The sequence below is a fragment of the Nelumbo nucifera genome, chromosome 5 (assembly GCF_055504915.1).
Source record: "Nelumbo nucifera cultivar China Antique chromosome 5, China Antique-T2T, whole genome shotgun sequence".
In the NCBI taxonomy this organism is placed as follows: domain Eukaryota; kingdom Viridiplantae; phylum Streptophyta; class Magnoliopsida; order Proteales; family Nelumbonaceae; genus Nelumbo; species Nelumbo nucifera.
In genome coordinates this window covers 29868266-29885782 of record NC_142653.1, presented here as the reverse complement: position 1 = coordinate 29885782, position 17517 = coordinate 29868266, and the positions used below count along the sequence as shown (strand labels likewise).

General features: G+C 41.3%; 1 protein-coding gene across 2 annotated transcripts in view; it reads left to right on the top strand.

Annotated features, from left to right (window-relative positions):
• Positions 1–17006, top strand: part of LOC104600074 (MICOS complex subunit) — a 41612-nt gene extending 24606 nt beyond the window's left edge. For both annotated transcript variants that reach the window (XM_010262895.2, XM_010262896.2), the window contains exons 12-13: positions 16273–16374; positions 16493–17006. In XM_010262895.2, coding sequence (XP_010261197.1) covers positions 16273–16374; positions 16493–16726 — 336 coding nt within the window. In that variant the 3' untranslated portion in view covers positions 16727–17006. The remainder of the gene's footprint in view (positions 1–16272; positions 16375–16492) is intronic.
• The last annotated feature ends 511 nt before the right edge of the window (positions 17007–17517 follow it).

Genomic DNA, 17517 nt, shown 5'->3' with positions numbered 1-17517 from the left:
GCCTACAAAAATAGGGAGAATTATGTGGAGATGTGCTCGTGTTGCTTTGATTTGGACTCTTTGGGAAGAAAGAAATCTTAGAATCTTTCAAGAAAAGGAAAGGAGCAGCCAGGATTTGAAAGACTGTGTTGAATAGGGCAATACATTGGCTGAAGACCTTGGAAATCTTTCATCAATTCTCCTTTAATGACCTTTGGAGAAATTGGTCAGCAGTAGCGAGGTGTTCATCTCTAAAGGACAAATCAATTACAAGTTGGTCTCCTCCATCCGAAGGCTCACTAAAGTTGAACTTTGATGAAAGTAGCATGGGTAATCCAGGTTTATCCGGAATAGGGGGTGCTTTGAGAAATGCGAAGGGAGAGATTTTGTTGCTTTACTCAGGTCCCTTGGGATTTGGGAACGCCATCAGGGCAGAACTTTTAGCTGCTATACAAGGGGTGCAATTTGCAAACCAGTTGGGGGTACAACAACTAATAATCGAGGGGGACTCCAAAGTGGTGGTGGGTTGGTTGAAAAATTCTGAAGAGGCAATGTGGCGATACAAGAATGAAATGAAGAAATTCAGTTGGTTGACAAGGAATATGTTGGTCACTGTACAGTGGGTGGGGGAGATCAGCAAATACTTTGTCAGATATGTTAGCTAAGCAAGGGGTAAATAGGGAAGAATTATTTTGGGCTCAGTTGTGATTCTTGTTTTTCTTTCCTAGTTTACTTGTAAGATTCAAGGAGGGGCTGCAGCTCGCGCCTCTCGCTGGGATGATGTATGAACTCACTCTAAATTTGCTTCTGAATCAATAAATTTATTATTATTCATCAAAAAAATGCTCTGAAGTAAAAAGAATAAATTCTGTAACTTGCAAAATAGGGTGATGCTAATCAGAAGGCTGTAAACATTTTTGTATAGGATTTATAAGGGTAATTTTATCAGAGTGAAGGACTAAAAAAGTAGGGTTTCTGATGGGCAATTTTTAGATGATGAGTTCTGTAATGTTTCATTCAATGGAAAGCATAAAACTTGGGGGGAATGGATGCACATGAGGAGAATCGGATATATACAGCAATGTCAAATATGACCAATGGCCAAAAACGAAAAGACCATCCTAGAATTTACAAAGTCTTTGAGAGTCATTATGCATAAAATCCCTCCCTTCAATAAAAAAAAAAAAAACTCCCTTCCCCTGACTTGGCCAAACCATCAGCTACACAATTCAGCTCTCTAGGAATCCATCTGAAGTGACAGATCAAATTAAACTTGATTTCCAAAGTCTCATTAAAAATACAATTGAATCTCCAAGGGCCCTCCCTTTTCATCCAATTGATTACATTCTTGGAGTCACCTTCCACCATCACATCAGTGATGTTAAGAGCCACCACAGATCATCTCAAGCACTCAAGCCCACCAACAAGGCACATATTTCTACTTCAGCAGCATCTGCTACATCAATAGGCCCACTAAATGCCCAGATCAGGTTCCCAATACCAGCTTGACTCCTGTGATTCAATGCTCAGACCAGTAACTTTTAATAGCAGTAACAACAGATTATGAGAGAAAATTTTGAGTGACAAGACAGTCCTAGAGTTTCTCTAGGGTTTCTCCAAGAATCATTCTTAGAAATCTAGGTACCATTCCTAGATGAAATTGCATCACATAATTAAGAATAAGGAAGAGATTCAAAAACTTGATTCATTTATTCTAAAATGTAAGACAACAGAACAATTTATAGGTGAGTGTCCAATGGAACCTTATTCACTATAATTATGAAAACGCCATTGAATGTAAGAGACAAACACTGATAACTTAATATCTACTGAATCTATGACTAGGAGACTTGAAACTTGAGCAAATAATGACTAGACAAAAAACTCCTAGGGGCTTGGAAGGAGATAGCACTTTCCTCTAGAGACAAAGAATAAAAATGGAACAGAAACTTTACAAGGCAGTAAAGTAAAGCTGAATTTTGACGGAAGCTCTTTGGGTAACCCCGGCATTGCAGGTATTGGTGGGTCAATAAGAAATTTGGAGGCTAGATTGTTGGCTCTTTACTCTGGACCAATTGGTGTGGCTAACTCCATAAAAGCTGAATTGTTGGCTTTACTACAAAGCCTCAGGTTAGCTAAGTAATTGGGCTTCAGTCAATTGGAGGTGGAAAGGGACTCAAAAGTAATCATTTCTTGGACCCTCAAGAATGTTTCAGTCAATTGGAGGTGGAAAGGGACTCAAAAGTAATCATTTCTTGGACCCTCAAGAATGTTTATAGTTTATAGGGATTAGGGAAATAAAAAGGATTGCAAGAGATCTGGGTGCTGAATTCAAATGGGTTAGAAGGAGTGCAAATGGGCTAGCTGACTCCCTTGCTAAACAAAGAAAGGGAGCAATTGTTCTAGGCATCTTTGTAACATAGTGTTGATTTTGGGTTTGATATCATGATCATCAAATCAAAAGTGTACTGTTTTTTCACATATAATTAATATAACCAAAGTTTTACTGATAAAAAAATTCCTAATGTTGTGAATGTGTTAGGGAGGTGACTATGGCAATCTGCATTTTGCAAATATAAACAAAGGAAGGCCAGGATATGGTTTCCTATTGATGATATTAATTGGGGGCTAAGAATATTAAAGTTGTCAAATGACTTCTTTAGACAACCAAAGAAAGGGGGAAGAATAATGTGGAAAGCAGTGAGAGCCGCCATGTTATGACTGTATAGGAAGAAAGGAATGGGAGGATTTTGACTTTGAGTGAAAAGGGTAGAACAGAGATGGAGATCTTTGATACAGTGAAAATTAAGGTGGCACAGTGGGTGAAGACTATGGAGGATTTCCAAGGCTTCTCAATAAATGACATTATCAAGGTTCAAAATATCAGCCTGTATCGAGCTGTGCTTTTTTTTTCCAAACTGGTTCAGGGGGGGTTGGTTTAAGGCCCATCGATCCCCTGGACCAGGTCAGACCCCGAAACACCCACTGTAGGGGTGTATCAGGAAGTCACCGATAAGTTTTGATATTTTGAACCTTGGACATTATGAGAACTTGGAAGGAAGTGACATTATTGTCTCAAATCAAGGAAAAAGTAAATATGGAATGGAGAACCCAGCAATTAACTTTGTTAAACTCAACTTTTGATGGGAGTTATATTGGATATCAGGTTGTGGCATGAATGGGAGGGGTTTTTCAAGACACAGAAGGAAACGTGTTAGCATTGTTTTTAGGGCCATTAGCAGATGGTAATGCATTGACAGCAGAGCTGTGTGCACTGTTCCATGGCTTCAAATTTGCCAAGCAATTTGGTTTCCACATCTTGGAGGTGGAAGGGGACTCTCAGGTGGTCATTTCATGGACAAGATGTAGTTCCCAAATTCCATGGATCTATAGACATACTTTTTGGGAAATAGAAAGCATAAGGGAGCTGAATGTTTTTTTTAAATAGGTGAGAACATCAGCAAATGGGATGGTGGATGTCTTGGCTAAACAAGGGACATCTAGGCACCAAATGTTTTGGGCAAAATTATAAATGAAAAAGTTCCCTCTAGGGTGCAAAAAACCTCACCTAATTGTAAATTTGTAATACTTGAACTTGATATTAATGAAATCTCGTTTTTTACTGATCAAAAAAACATTAAAATTGTCAAATGGGGGCTTATTAAAAGGCTAGACAACCAGGTTGCTCATTTTTTAGCTAGTAAGAATTGTGTCTGATGGAGAGTGGTTACATAAAACGTCTTGGTTGCCTTTTCTAAACTCTGTTTTCTTACTGTCCCTTGTGGACCTTCGGTTACATGCAACACCATCTTGGCTGTCTTTAAAAAAACAGAGAAAAGAGTGCAACATATATTATTTGATGACTCCTGACAATAAGATCCATTACCAATATATCAAAATAACAAAAATACCCTTTCTGCCCAAATGGAGGGGTGCATCTGGACTTTTATGTGATAGGTGAATATCACTTAGATTAAAAGTAAAGTTCTACAAAACAATTGTAAGGCCAGCTATTTTGTATGGAGCAAAGTGTTGGGTAGTCAAGAAACATGTCTAGAAAATGAATGTGGCAGAAATGTGAATGCTAAGATGGATGAGTGGAAAAACTAGAAAGGATAGGATTAGGAATGAAATCCATAAGAGCCTAGGAGTAGCTCCATAGGAGATAAAATGAGAGGGAGTAGACTAAGATGGTTTGGGCACATACATAGAAGGCCACCAACTGCGCTAGTTAGAAGAAGTGATCTGTTACACATTGAAGGGGCTAGAAGAGCTTGGGGTAGACCAAAAAGGACATGGGTAGAAGTAGTGAGTGTTATGTAGGAGAGAAGAATGGAAGAAGAGAGAAGAGAGAGAGAAGAAGAGAGAAGAGAGAACTGAGAGCAAAAAGATACTACTGGCGGCGCAACTTTTTTAATATATATACTAGGGCAACAACAACTAAAATAAAAAGGAGTAAAAGTACAATAGTACCCCTGTGGTACTATACATAGGAAAAAATAACAGTTGTTAACACTCCCCCTCAAGTTGGGACATAGATGTCAATCATGCGCAACTTGTCACATAAATCATGATGTCATGAGTGGTGTAGTCCTTTTGTAAAGATGTCTGGAAGTTGATCCTCAGAGCTGACATAGGGAGTACACACTTCCCCTGTGATAACCTTCTCTCTGATAAAATGCTTGTCGACTTCGATGTGTTTAGTTCTATCATGTAGCACAAGGTTAGCAACAATGTTTATGGCTGCTTTGTTATCACATAATAGGGTCATAGGTCTGTCCACTGGAAAACCCAACTCACTCAACAGATTCTTTATCCACATAATTTCAGCCACTCCATGAGCCATTGCTCGATATTCAGCTTCAACACTGGATCTAGCTACCACACTTTGCTTTTTGCTTCTCCAGGTAACTAGATTTCCTCCTATGAAGGTATAGTAGCCACTAGTTGACTTTTTGTCATTTAGGGATCCTGCCCAATCTGCATCAATATACACTTCAACTTTCAAATGTCCATGCCTTTGAAACAACAAACCAGCACCTGGAAACCTTTTAAGGTATCAGAGGATTCTTTCTGCTGCTTCAAGACGAGTGGTCATAGGGGCTTGCATGAACTGGCTAAGGACACCAATTGCATAAGCAATGTCTGGGCGGGTCATAGAAAGATATAGCAATCTCCCTAAAAGTCTTTGAAACTGTTTCACATCCTTGATAGGTTCACCTTGGCTGTCACCTAATTTATGGTTAGGATCAATAGGGGAATCAACTGTCTTCACTCCCATTTTTCTTGTATCCTGGAGTAAATCTAGGACATACTTCCTTTGGGAAATGAAGATAACCCTTTTTGAGCGGGCAACTTCAATTCTTAGGAAGTATCTTAAAGGACCTAGATCCTTTACTTCAAACTGTGTGGCAAGAAAACTCTTCAACTTTTGGATTTCACCCTTCCAGTCACCAGTGATAATTATATCATCAGCATATACTATCAAAGCAACAATTTTACCTTCTCCTCTTTTCACAAACAATGTGTGATCAGATTGACATTGCTTGTATCCTTTCTGCTGAACCGCTGCATGGAATCTGTTGAACCAGGCTCTCGGTGATTGTTTCAACCCGTATAAAGACTTCTTCAACCTACACACCTTTTGTTCATTGCCTTGAGCCTGAAACTAGGGGTTGTATCATGTAAACCTAATTTATGGTTAGAATGCATTCTTGATATCAAGTTGATGTAGATCCCAGTCAAGATTAGCAGCAAGAGAGAATAGAACTCTAATGGAGTTCATCTTGGCAACGGGTGCAAAAGTCTCTGCATAATCAACTCCGTACACTTGTGTAAACCCCTTTGCCACTAAACGAGCTTCACACCTCTCCACCGTTTCATCAACCCTATGTTTGACTGTGAACACCCATTTACATCCAACTGGATCCTTTCCCTTAGGAAGATCTACAAGTTCCCATGTGCCATTTTTATGAAGGGCATTAATTTGTTCCTTCATAGCATCTATCAATTCAGGTACTGAAAGAGCTTCTGCCACATTCTTAGGGATAGGGACACTGTCAATGGATGGGAGAAAGGCTCGAAAAGAGGGTGAAATGTTTTCATAGGAAACAAAGTGGGAAATGGGGTGTTTAGTGGTGCACGATCTAACACCTTTTCTTGTGAGCAATAGGAAGGTCAAGGTCATCAACAACAGAGGTATCAATTGCAATGGAGTCAGGGACATCAATGGGAACCAAGATACCTGAGTGAGTATGATCCGCCCCCGAAGAGTTTAATGGCATTGGAGGTATAGCTTATGGATTCTCCACAGCTCTTGAATTTGGTTGGCCTTTGTGACGACGGAAGAAGACACGAAAAGGAGGAGGATCAGGAAGAGGAGGGAGCTGAACCAGTTTCTCCTCATTCCTACTCTCCCCCTGAGGAGAAACGGGGAAAAAGGCTCACTCTCAAAGAAAGAGACATCCATGGAAACATAAAATTTCCGAGAAACAGGATTAAAACAATGGTATCCCTTCTGAGTGAAGGAATACCCCAAGAATATGTGTTGAAGTTTGACCTGCCATAGAATTCTGTCTTGTTCGTTGACTGTAGAGTAAAGTAGACAGCAAGAAGTAGGAGAGGAAAGAAGAAAAGAGAGAAGAGAGAAAAGAGAGAAAGGCTGGTTCGAATTAGGGAAAAAAGTTAGTCCCTTGATTCGGCCAGACCTATTATTATATTATTGACTTATTGGAAAAGACTTGAGTGCCCTTCTTTAAGTAAGAGGCACTCGAACTAACATAACAGTACACATCAGCATTCTCAACAAGTACAAAGACTGAAATACCCCTTCACTAACACCACTAACACTCCCCCTCAAGCTGGTGAGTATATATCATATAATCCCAGCTTGTTACATATGTAGTCCACTCTCCCCCGACTCAAGCCTTTTGTAAATAAGTCTGCCCACTGGTTTCCCGTACTAACATATGCAGTTTCTATCACCCCATTCAGCACCTTCTCTCTCACAAAATGACAGTCAACTTCGATGTGCTTGGTTCTTTCATGAAACACTGGATTGGAAGAGATATGAACCGCTGCCTGATTGTCACAGTAGAGCTTCATTGGAGTACTGATGTCATATCCTATCTCTTGTAGAAGGTTCCTCGGCCACACTAGTTCACAAGCAGTATGTGCATGGCCCTATATTCCGCTTCTGCACTGCTTCTTGCCACAACTGTTTGCTTCTTACTTTTCCATGTTACCAGGTTACCCCCCAGAAAGGTGCAATAGCCTGTGGTAGATCGTCTATCAGACATAGAACCTGCCCAATCAGCATCGGTGTATCCTTCTACTACCAGTTTTCCACCACTTCTGTACAGCAAACCACGACCAGGAGCTCCTTTCAGATACCTCACAATCCTTAGCACTGCATTCCAATGTGGGACCAAAGGTTTCTGCATGAACTGACTCACCACACTAACCGCAAATGAAATATCTGGCCGAGTAATGGTTAGATAGTTTAGTTTGCCTACAAGTCGTCGGTATCTGCCAGGCTCTTCAAACACTTCACCTATATCACTGCTCAGCCTCGTATTTGTTTCCATAGGTGTCTCAGCCGGTTTAGTACCCAACAATCCTGTTTCTTCCAGTAAATCAAGCACATATTTCCTCTGGCACAAATTAATGCCATGCTTAGATCTTGCTACCTCTATGCCCAAAAAGTATTTCAACTTGCCAAGGTCCTTTGTCTGAAAGTGTTCCTGTAGGAATGCCTTCAATCTGTCAATGCCCATTTTATCATTCCCAGTCACAACGATATCATCCACATACACCACCAATATTATTTTACCTGCCGAAGAGTCAAGACTGAAGACAGAGTGATCAACTTGGCACTGTTTCATACCAAACTTCTTGACCACCTCACTGAACCTACCAAACCATGCTCGAGGGGACTGTTTAAGTCCATAAATAGCCTTCTTAAGTCTGCATACCTTACCATCCTCCCCCTGAGCAACAAACCCGGGTGGTTGCTCCATGTAGACCTCCTCGAGCAAATCACCATGCAAAAAGGCATTTTTGATATCGAGCTGATGGAGAGGCCAATCAGACATAGCTGCAAGAGAGATGACGACACGAACTGACCCTATCTTAGCAACCGGGGAGAACGTCTCCGTGTAGTCAATGCCATAGGTTTGGGAGTACCCTTTGGCAACCAGCCGCGCCTTCAGGCGCTCAACACGACCATCTGGCAAGTACTTAACACTATACACCCACTTACAACCGACAGCCTGCTTCCCAGGAGGAAGAGCGGTGAGATCCCAAGTGTGATTATGATGCAAAGCAGAGAGCTCTTCTTCCATAGCACGACACCACTCTGGAGAGGTAAGGGCTTCCTGGACATCCTTAGGAACAACCACGGAGGATAACAAAGATATGAACTGGCGATGGGAAGCGGAGAGGTGGGTAAGTGAAACAAAATTGGAAATAGGGTGAAGGGTGCAAGTACGCTTACCTTTCCGTAAGGCAATAGGAAGATCTAGGTCGGAGGCTGGTGTCGAAGCTGGAGCTGGATCTGTCGACGGTGATGAAGCTAGAGGAGCTGCAGCCGGTACACGTGGGTGATGTGTATACACGTGACGGATGGGTGGACGGTCAACCAATGGTGGCACCGGAGACAAGGACGTAGGCATGACTGGAACCAGAGGAGGTGGATCAGCCACAGGAAGAGGAAGAGGAGGTGGTGATGTGGGGGAAGCAGCAGCACCGGACCCCACGAAGAACGGAGTTGACTCAAAGAATGTAACATCAGCACATACCAAGGAACGACGAGAACTAGGATGATAACACTTGTACCCTTTCTGAGTTCGGGAATAACCAAGGAAGATACACTTCATGGAACGTGCATCTAACTTGTCAGTCCCGGGACTCAGATTATGAACGAAGCAGACACACCCAAATACCCGAGGAGAAAGCGGAAACGGAGACATGTTGGGGAATAAGACACTAAAAGGAGAACGACCATCAAGGATAGACGTGGGCATTCGATTAATTAAGAAACAAGAGGTGAGCATTGCATCGCTCCAAAAAGTTTTGGGAACATTCATGTGGTGCATGAGGGAGTGTGCCGTTTCTACAAGATGGCGGTTCTTTCTCTCAGCAACCCCATTTTGTTGCGGAGTATAGGTACATGAAGTTTGGTGTATAATGCCATGTTGGTCCAAGTATTCTCGAAAAGATGAAGACAAGTATTCACGACCATTATCAGAACGGAAAATTTTGATGTGAACACCAAATTGATTGCGGATCTCAGCATAAAATTTCTGGAAGATGGAAAATAATTCACTTCTTTCTTTCATTAAATAGAGCCACGTCATTCTTGAACAGTCATCAACAAAAATAACAAAATATCGGTATCCATTATATGACATCACTTTATAAGGACCCCAAACATCTGAATGAATTAAAGAAAAAAGACTCGACACACGGTTATCGACCCTAGAACGAAAGGGAACACGATGGTGTTTCCCAAATTGACAAGACTCACAATCTAAAACAGAAAGTTGACTCAATGAAGGGACTAAGGACTGCAACACTTTCAGCGAAGGATGACCAAATCTACAGTGCCACTGGAGAGGAGAAATGGATGACTGAAGAGCCGTTGACGTTCGTCCACCACCATCAAGATAATACAGTCCACCGGCTTCATGCCCTCCACCAATCTTCATCCCCGTCTTGAGATCCTGAAAAACACACATAGAAGGGTAAAAAGTGATGGAGCACTTAAGTGACTTGGTCAGCTTACTAACAGACATAAGATTAAATGGAAGCTTAGGTACATATAAAACAGAGGATAGGGATACAGGGTCTAGGTCAACATTACCAACACCACAGATAGATGACGTGGAGCCATTAGCAAGGGTAACAGATTGTGGTGTTGAGCAATGAGTGAGAGATGAAAACACACCTGGAGTTCCCGTCATGTGATCGGAGGCTCCAAAGTCAATAATCCAGGGGTTGGGTGTGGATGCCAAACAAGCCATACCTGAGTGTGCAAAGGAAGTTGTGTTCTGCTGCGACTTGGATTGAACAAACCTCTCATACTCATCACGAGGAACACTCACCATCTCCTTGCCTGGACCATCTGAGGGAGTAGAAGGCATCGGGTCAGCTGACCGTTTCTCCTGTGTAGGGCTGAAACTGGTGTCACTAGTCATGGCATGGTTGGCCCACGTCGAGGGAGGACCATGTAAGTCATAGCAGTAGTTAATGGTATGTCCATCCAAACCACAGTGAGTACACTTCCGTGGACCCGAGCCACGTCCTCTACCACGAGCTCCCCCTGAATCTCTGCCTCCAGTACGACCACCACCACGGATATGTGTAGATCCACCACTACCACTCCTGCCAGGCTGGGTTCCTCGAGTCCCACTTCTGCCACCTCGGCCTCTTGACACTGCAAATGCTGATTTATCGGAGACATTAGAGTCCATAGATCCAATGGAAGCCCTCCGAAGACGAGCAAACACCTCCTCTAAAGATGGAAGAGCAGATCCCCCTAGTATCTGGGCTCGTACTGGTTCATACTCAGACTTCAGCCCCACCAGAAACCGTGTTACATCAAGCTGCTCTCGCTGTTGCTGTTGAACTTTGACATCTGAAGTGAGAGGATGATAGACATTTAACTCATTACGGATATTCCTCACATTGGCATAGTACTCCTCAAGGCTCTGATTTCCCTGTTGTAGATTGAAGTATTCCTGATACAGTTGATATACCCTAGTGGTATTATCCTGACCTGAATACAGTTTCTTAGCATGATCCCACACCTCTTTGGCTGTGTCAAGAAACATGAAGTTCACACTGATTTTGGGTTCCATACTGTTCCACAACCATGTAATGATCTGTGCATCTTCCTGTTCCCAGTCTTCATACTCCTGAGAATTAGCGGGGGGTTTCTCCTCTCTTATATGCTTCACTTTCTTCTTCGCCTTCAGAAAAACCTCTACAGACTTGGCCCAAGGGACGTAATTCTCTCCATTCAGTTTAATGGAGGTCATTTGGACATTCAGGTAGTCAGTAGATATCATGACACTAGGTTTACTATCACTGTTATCTGCCATTGCCGAACTCCCTTAATTCTGAGCACTGAATTAGGAGCACTACACACTGCACACTACACACAGACACTTCACCGAAATCTGCACACTGATTTCAACAGCTGAGAACTGCAACACCACAAACCCTACTCACCGAAATCTGTACACTGATTTCAGCAGTATTAAATGTTGAAAACTACAACACCACAACCCCTACTCACCGAGGTCTACACACTGATTTCAGCGATATCAAAAGCTGAAAACCACACTTGTAACACCACCAACATTAATCCACAACTATAGGAAGCTTCACCATTAAGTAGACACTATTGCCATTCGAATCACACACAAACCAGAATAAACCCTAGCATAAACCCTAGCATACTGCAATCTGAAAACCCATCATGCGAACTGTACTACACCTCTCATGTATTCCATAACAAAAAAAAATATATAGAAAAAAAACTTTACCTCGTCGCCTGAAGGCCAACCATACGAAGGGCTGAGACACCACTGCACCACACGTACCAGCCCTAACTAGGGCTTAGAAACCACAGCAACCAATCACCAACGACACAATCGGAGGCATAGAGACCTCCTAGGGAAGAGGGCGATCACTCCTTTTCAGCCCTTTTCCCAGTCTCCAACTCACAACTGAGAACCCCAAGTGAAACCCTAATTTGAATGCGCAGAAGGCAGAATTCTAGCAAGTCTGATTTGGTGAACCTAGCTCTGATACCATGTTGAAGTTTGACCTGCCATAGAATTCTGTCTTGTTCGTTGACTGTAGAGTAAAGTAGACAGCAAGAAGTAGGAGAGGAAAGAAGAAAAGAGAGAAGAGAGAAAAGAGAGAAAGGCTGGTTCGAATTAGGGAAAAAAGTTAGTCCCTTGATTCGGCCAGACCTATTATTATATTATTGACTTATTGGAAAAGACTTGAGTGCCCTTCTTTAAGTAAGAGGCACTCGAACTAACATAACAGTACACATCAGCATTCTCAACAAGTACAAAGACTGAAATACCCCTTCACTAACACCACTAACAATATGCAAGGAATAGCATGAGGATCCAATTTTCCACGAGTGGGTGACAAATTTTGGACAAAGCAACAACAACCAAACACACGAGGAGGAATGAGAAGAAGGGGGGCCTTAGGAAAGAGAAGTTGATGTGGGGCTTTGCACTCTAACCAACGAGAGTTTATACGGTTGATGAGGTAGGTAGCACAAAGGACAACCTCAAGCCAAAAGCGTTTTGGGACATTCATTTGGAGTAGTAAACCCCGGGCCACTTCAAGGAGGTACCGGTTCTTTCTTTCAGCAACACCATTTTGTTGTGGTGTTCAGGCACAAAAGCTACGGTGAAGTGAACCACGTTAAGCAAAAAATTCCGCGAGATCACTATGAAAATACTCTTTGGCATTATCTGACTGAAAAATTTGGATTTTAGTTTGAAATTGGGTGAAGACCATCCGTTGAAAATCTTGGATAATTTTTTGTACTTCATCCCTGGTCTGCATGGGATATACCCATGTATATCTAGAATAATTATCGATAATGATAATAAAATACTTGTAGCCACTCTCAGATGGTAAAGTAACAGGGCCCCACCCATCATAATGAACAATGTGAAAAGGAAATTCAGATTTATTATTTTTTGAAAGAAAATGAGTTCTACATTGTTTACTCAATTGACAAGTTTGACAAGAGAAATCTGAAACGGACACTGACTTAAACAATCTGCAACACTACTTTCAAAGACTCAAAAGATAAATGACCAAGACGACAATGCCATAAATAAACTTGACTCTTACAAGACTGTCTCTTAGACTCTGTGACTTGAAGACCAACCTTATTCTCCAGCATGTAAAGTCCATCAACCATACATCCTCTACCAATCGTTCTCCCCGAGGCCAAATCCTGGATCACATAGTAAGAAGGGAAAAAGGTCACTAAGCAGTTTAAGGAATTAGTAATACTACTAATAGAGAACAAATTAATGGGAAATTTCGGAACATGTAAAACATCAGAGAGGGTAAGGCTGAGAGGGAGAGAAATGGTTCCTTGACCAGCTGTTGTAGTGTATGATCCATCAGAATAGTCTCACCTTGTCTCTTCCAGAAAGAAGGTGATAGGTTTGAAAGTAAGAGGACGTACCAGTCATGTGTTTTGACGCTCCAGAATCAATGATCCAGGGAGTGTAAGGGTTATGAGAAGCAACATGGAAAGCTGTGGCAGAGTTACCTGATTTAGACGCAAGTGAAGTTGAGGGAGGAGAATCCATCTGACGAATTGCTCTACCATAGAGCTCTAAATGGTCACAGAAGGAATTTATAATATCCTCCCTTGGGTCAGATCCAGATGAATGTGTCTGAGTCACAGTATGAATGGGGGGTTGATTCTCCTGAGTAGCCATGTTTGCCATAGTGTGTTTTCTTGTACCTTGTTGTCCCGACTTTTTATTCATATTTGAACCTTGCTTCTTATTTAGATCTTGAGCCCATTTCGACTTCCCATGAAGATCCCAGCATGTGTCTCAGGTGTGTCGGGGTTTCTGGCAATGAGTACACCACAATTTGTCCTTATCATCCATCTTTTTCTGAAGATCTCCCTTCTTAGAAGTATTTCCCCCACCGGTAGTAACACTCCCTTTCGCTGCCAACACAACTGCATCTCCTCCAGCACTGTTCATCAAATTCCTTCTGCTTTCTTCTGATTATACAAGAGCATAAACTTCCTGAATTGATGGAAGATCCTTGCTACCTAGGATCGGGACTCTAATAGATTCATATGTAGGGTTCAAACCATGTAAGAAAGCAAACACTCTCTGCAGAGAGACTAGTTTTTTGTACAGTTTTGCATCTTCATCACACTTCTAGTCCACACTCTGATAATGATCTAACTCCTTCCAGACAGAGGTCAAGTCTGAGTAGTACACAGATAGACACCTCTCCCCCTATTTACAAGTAGACGATTCTGCCTGTAGCTGGTAGATTTTTGCATAGTGTCGCAGTTCCGAATTTGTTGATTTTGCTTGTTCCTAGATCTCATTTGCCGTTTCAGCCCACATGAAATTCCTTCTTATTTGAGGTTGCATAGAAACTAAAAGCCAAGACATGACCATGCTGTTTTCCTGGTTCCATCTGTCATATTCAGCACTCCCAGAATATGGTTCTTTGATTCTCCCATTAATATAACCTATCCTTCCCCTTGCAGTGATGTACAGCTTGATCCATCTTGACCACTCTAAATAATTTAAACCATCAAGAGGAATAACAGCCTTGGGAAAGGATAGGTCCACACCCCACTCGTTCCATTCAGCATTGAGGAAACACCGGATGTAGCAGAATCTTCACCACTCATGATTTCAGATTCGAAAACAACTCTTAAATGGGGTACACAGCCTTAAAGAAATTCAACACTGAGGGGGAATGAAAAAAAAAAAAAAAAACTTCAGAAACACACCTCCTTTTGAAAAAACACAGGTGCTGTTACAGCACTAACAGGTCATCCCTTGACTTACAAGCTCAACACAAGTGTTGCCACAGTGCATACAGGTCATCTCTTGACCTACGCATCAACAGGGCTGCTGTTACAGCAAGTACTGGTCACTTTCTGACCTTCAGTTCACCATAAAAGCTGTTGTTGCTGCACACAAGAGGTATTGGTCACTTTCTGACCCACAGTTCACCATAAAAGCTGCTGTTGCAGCACAAAAAAAAGGTCCTCACGACCTACAGTTTCACAGGGATCAGTCGACCCCACAAAAAAGGAAAGAAAGAGGTGCTGATCACCTCACATCCAATCGGTAGACCTAGTACAGGTTCTGCCCTGGCACACGACCAGAAAAAAAAAAGGTAAGAGAGAGAGAGAGAGAGAGAAAAGTTACTTCAATGTGTGAGATCTTCAATCAGCCGAACAGCAGATGAGGGCGGCAGATCTGGAAATCTGGTGTGAAGAAGAAAAAAAATGTTCACTCGACTTCTCCTTTCAGATCTGATAGTCCCGCTCTGATACCGTGTTATGTAGGAGAAAAGAATGGAAGAAGAGAGAGAAGAGAGAATTGAGAGCAAAAAGATACTGCTGGCGGCACAGCTTTTTTAATATATATACTAGGGTGACAGCAACTAAAATAAAAAGGAGTAAAAGTACAATAGTACCCCTGTGGTACTATACATAGGAAAAAATAACAGCTGTTAACAGTAAGAAATGATTTAAGGGCTAATAATTTAACAGTGGATATGGCTTTAAATAGAACGAATTGGTAAAACAGGATTAGTTGGGACAAGGTATGGATGATGATGATGACCTTTTCTACCCAAAGCACTGAAAAATGCATGACAACAAAGGAAAAATTTCAGAAATTCCTGGATTGAAAATTTGAGTCTACTACACATCTCTAATTCAAATTTTGAAGTTCAGTAAGCTGTCAAGAAGAAAGGTGAACATCATCAGTCGATTTCATTTGAGCACTCAAATCAATCCCATGTGAGCCCTTCCACTCCCTCTAACAAATCCCAGTGTTCTTGCATTTTCTCTAGAGTGAAATATCTCTATAAAAGTTGCCCTTAATGTACCTATGCTCTCTGTAAGAATTTAATAGAGATTTAGCCCAAGAAATCCATGCCTTTCATTAATCAAATCAGATCACCCCACTAACCCTAAAACCCTTTATCCACCTTCCCTCAACCTATTTTCACACTCACAAGCCTAAATCTTAAATCCTTAACCTGAGAAAGTAATAGTTGTCATGGAAATAACAATTGGCATGGAAGTAACAAGTAATTACTGTAATAATATAAGAAATAGATTTTTTTTCCTATTATTACCAATGGTTCATGGATCTTTTACATATTTTCGCATTTTAGACTTTCTTTAAGTAATGCTGTTGTCAAATATTAGTTATGAAATAGTTTTCTAATTAACTTCTCATTTATGTAGTAATTTTCTTAACTATCTTGCATCTTTTTTTTTTAACTTAAAAGAAGGAAGTCAACTACAGATTGTATTAAACTACCCGTTGCTGGGGAGATAAGTTTTTATTGTAGAAGGGGAAAAATATAGGTCAAATATTTCAGCCTGAAAAAATTTCAGTCAGTTTTATGTTGAAACAAATGCAGCCTGAAGGAAAATGAAGTCCGTGTTTCCAAAAATACCGTACAACTGAGTGAACAACAAAAACTAGTATTCCTTCTAACCTCCATTTCTTATTGCAGTTTGATGCCTTGAAGGGGACAGTAAGGCATTATAGCTTTATTCCACCTGGTGGGGGGGGCATCATGGCACACTCGTTAGCTCACATTGCTTCTTTGTTAAAGGTACATTTATGGAATTGCCTGCAAACCCTCGAAACAAAATCGTGCATTTTTTTTTGGTAATGCAAAATCGTGTATCATGGTTTTCTTTTTTGTTATGCGAATTTGTTTCCCTCTCCAGGTGAGAGAAGATGACCAATCCGGCGATGGTATAGAGTCTGTTATCAATAGAGTTGAGAGCTTCTTAGCTGAAGGGAAACTTGCTGAAGCAGCAGATGCTCTTGAGGGAGGTGTTCGTGGTAGCCAAGCAGAGGAAGTAATAGGTGATTGGGTAAAACAAGCAAGGAACAGGGCCATCACAGAGCAAGCTCTGTCCCTGCTTCAATCATATGCTACTTCTATCAGCATTTCTTAAATCATGAGTTTTTTTTTTTTCCTTTTTTTACATTTTTTTATCTTTAAAAGAAAGAAAAAATTTGCTCGGGGTGGGTTTTGCCCAATTGTCCTTAACACTAAAATATTGTTAGTTCTTATGCCCATTTCAGTTTTCTTAGGTTTTGGGGAGTAATGATTAAATGGGAAACCTCCCCTTTTCAGCGACTCCAACTTTTGTATGCAGTTACTTGCAGCGGTGCGTTGCACTACACTGAACAGATTACTTAAAACATTTTCCAAATAAAATCTGATTTTTTCCACCGGATTTCCTGCACTCGGATAGGTGTGTGCAGGGGTGTACTTCCAAAGTTCCAATCAAAATCAAAACATCATAGTTCACATGTGGGAACCCTAGTTGCATGTACAGAAAACTAAATGGTACCTTAACATATAATTTTTTGAAACTAAAAAAATACCCTACAAATGCCATTAACGATTGCAGGAAATTCTTCCTTTTTTAAGCTTGACAAGGGGAGTAAATCATTCGCAAGAAATTAATTTTTTAAATATACAAGGAGAGCTTGAGAAGTCTGCCGATATCCCATAATTTATGATCTGGAAGCATGTTACGTGACTTGGGAGAATTCACCTTTAAAAGCTAGCTGTTAGAGGGAGGGAACCCAAGCACATATATACCCCACAACAGGTAGAATGGGATACCTCACATTAGCATCCCATATTATCAACATGGGACAAATGGATCGTAACATAGCAATCAATTCCAGTGGTCAGTTCTGGAACTTTTGTCCAACTTAATGGCCCAAAGCAGAT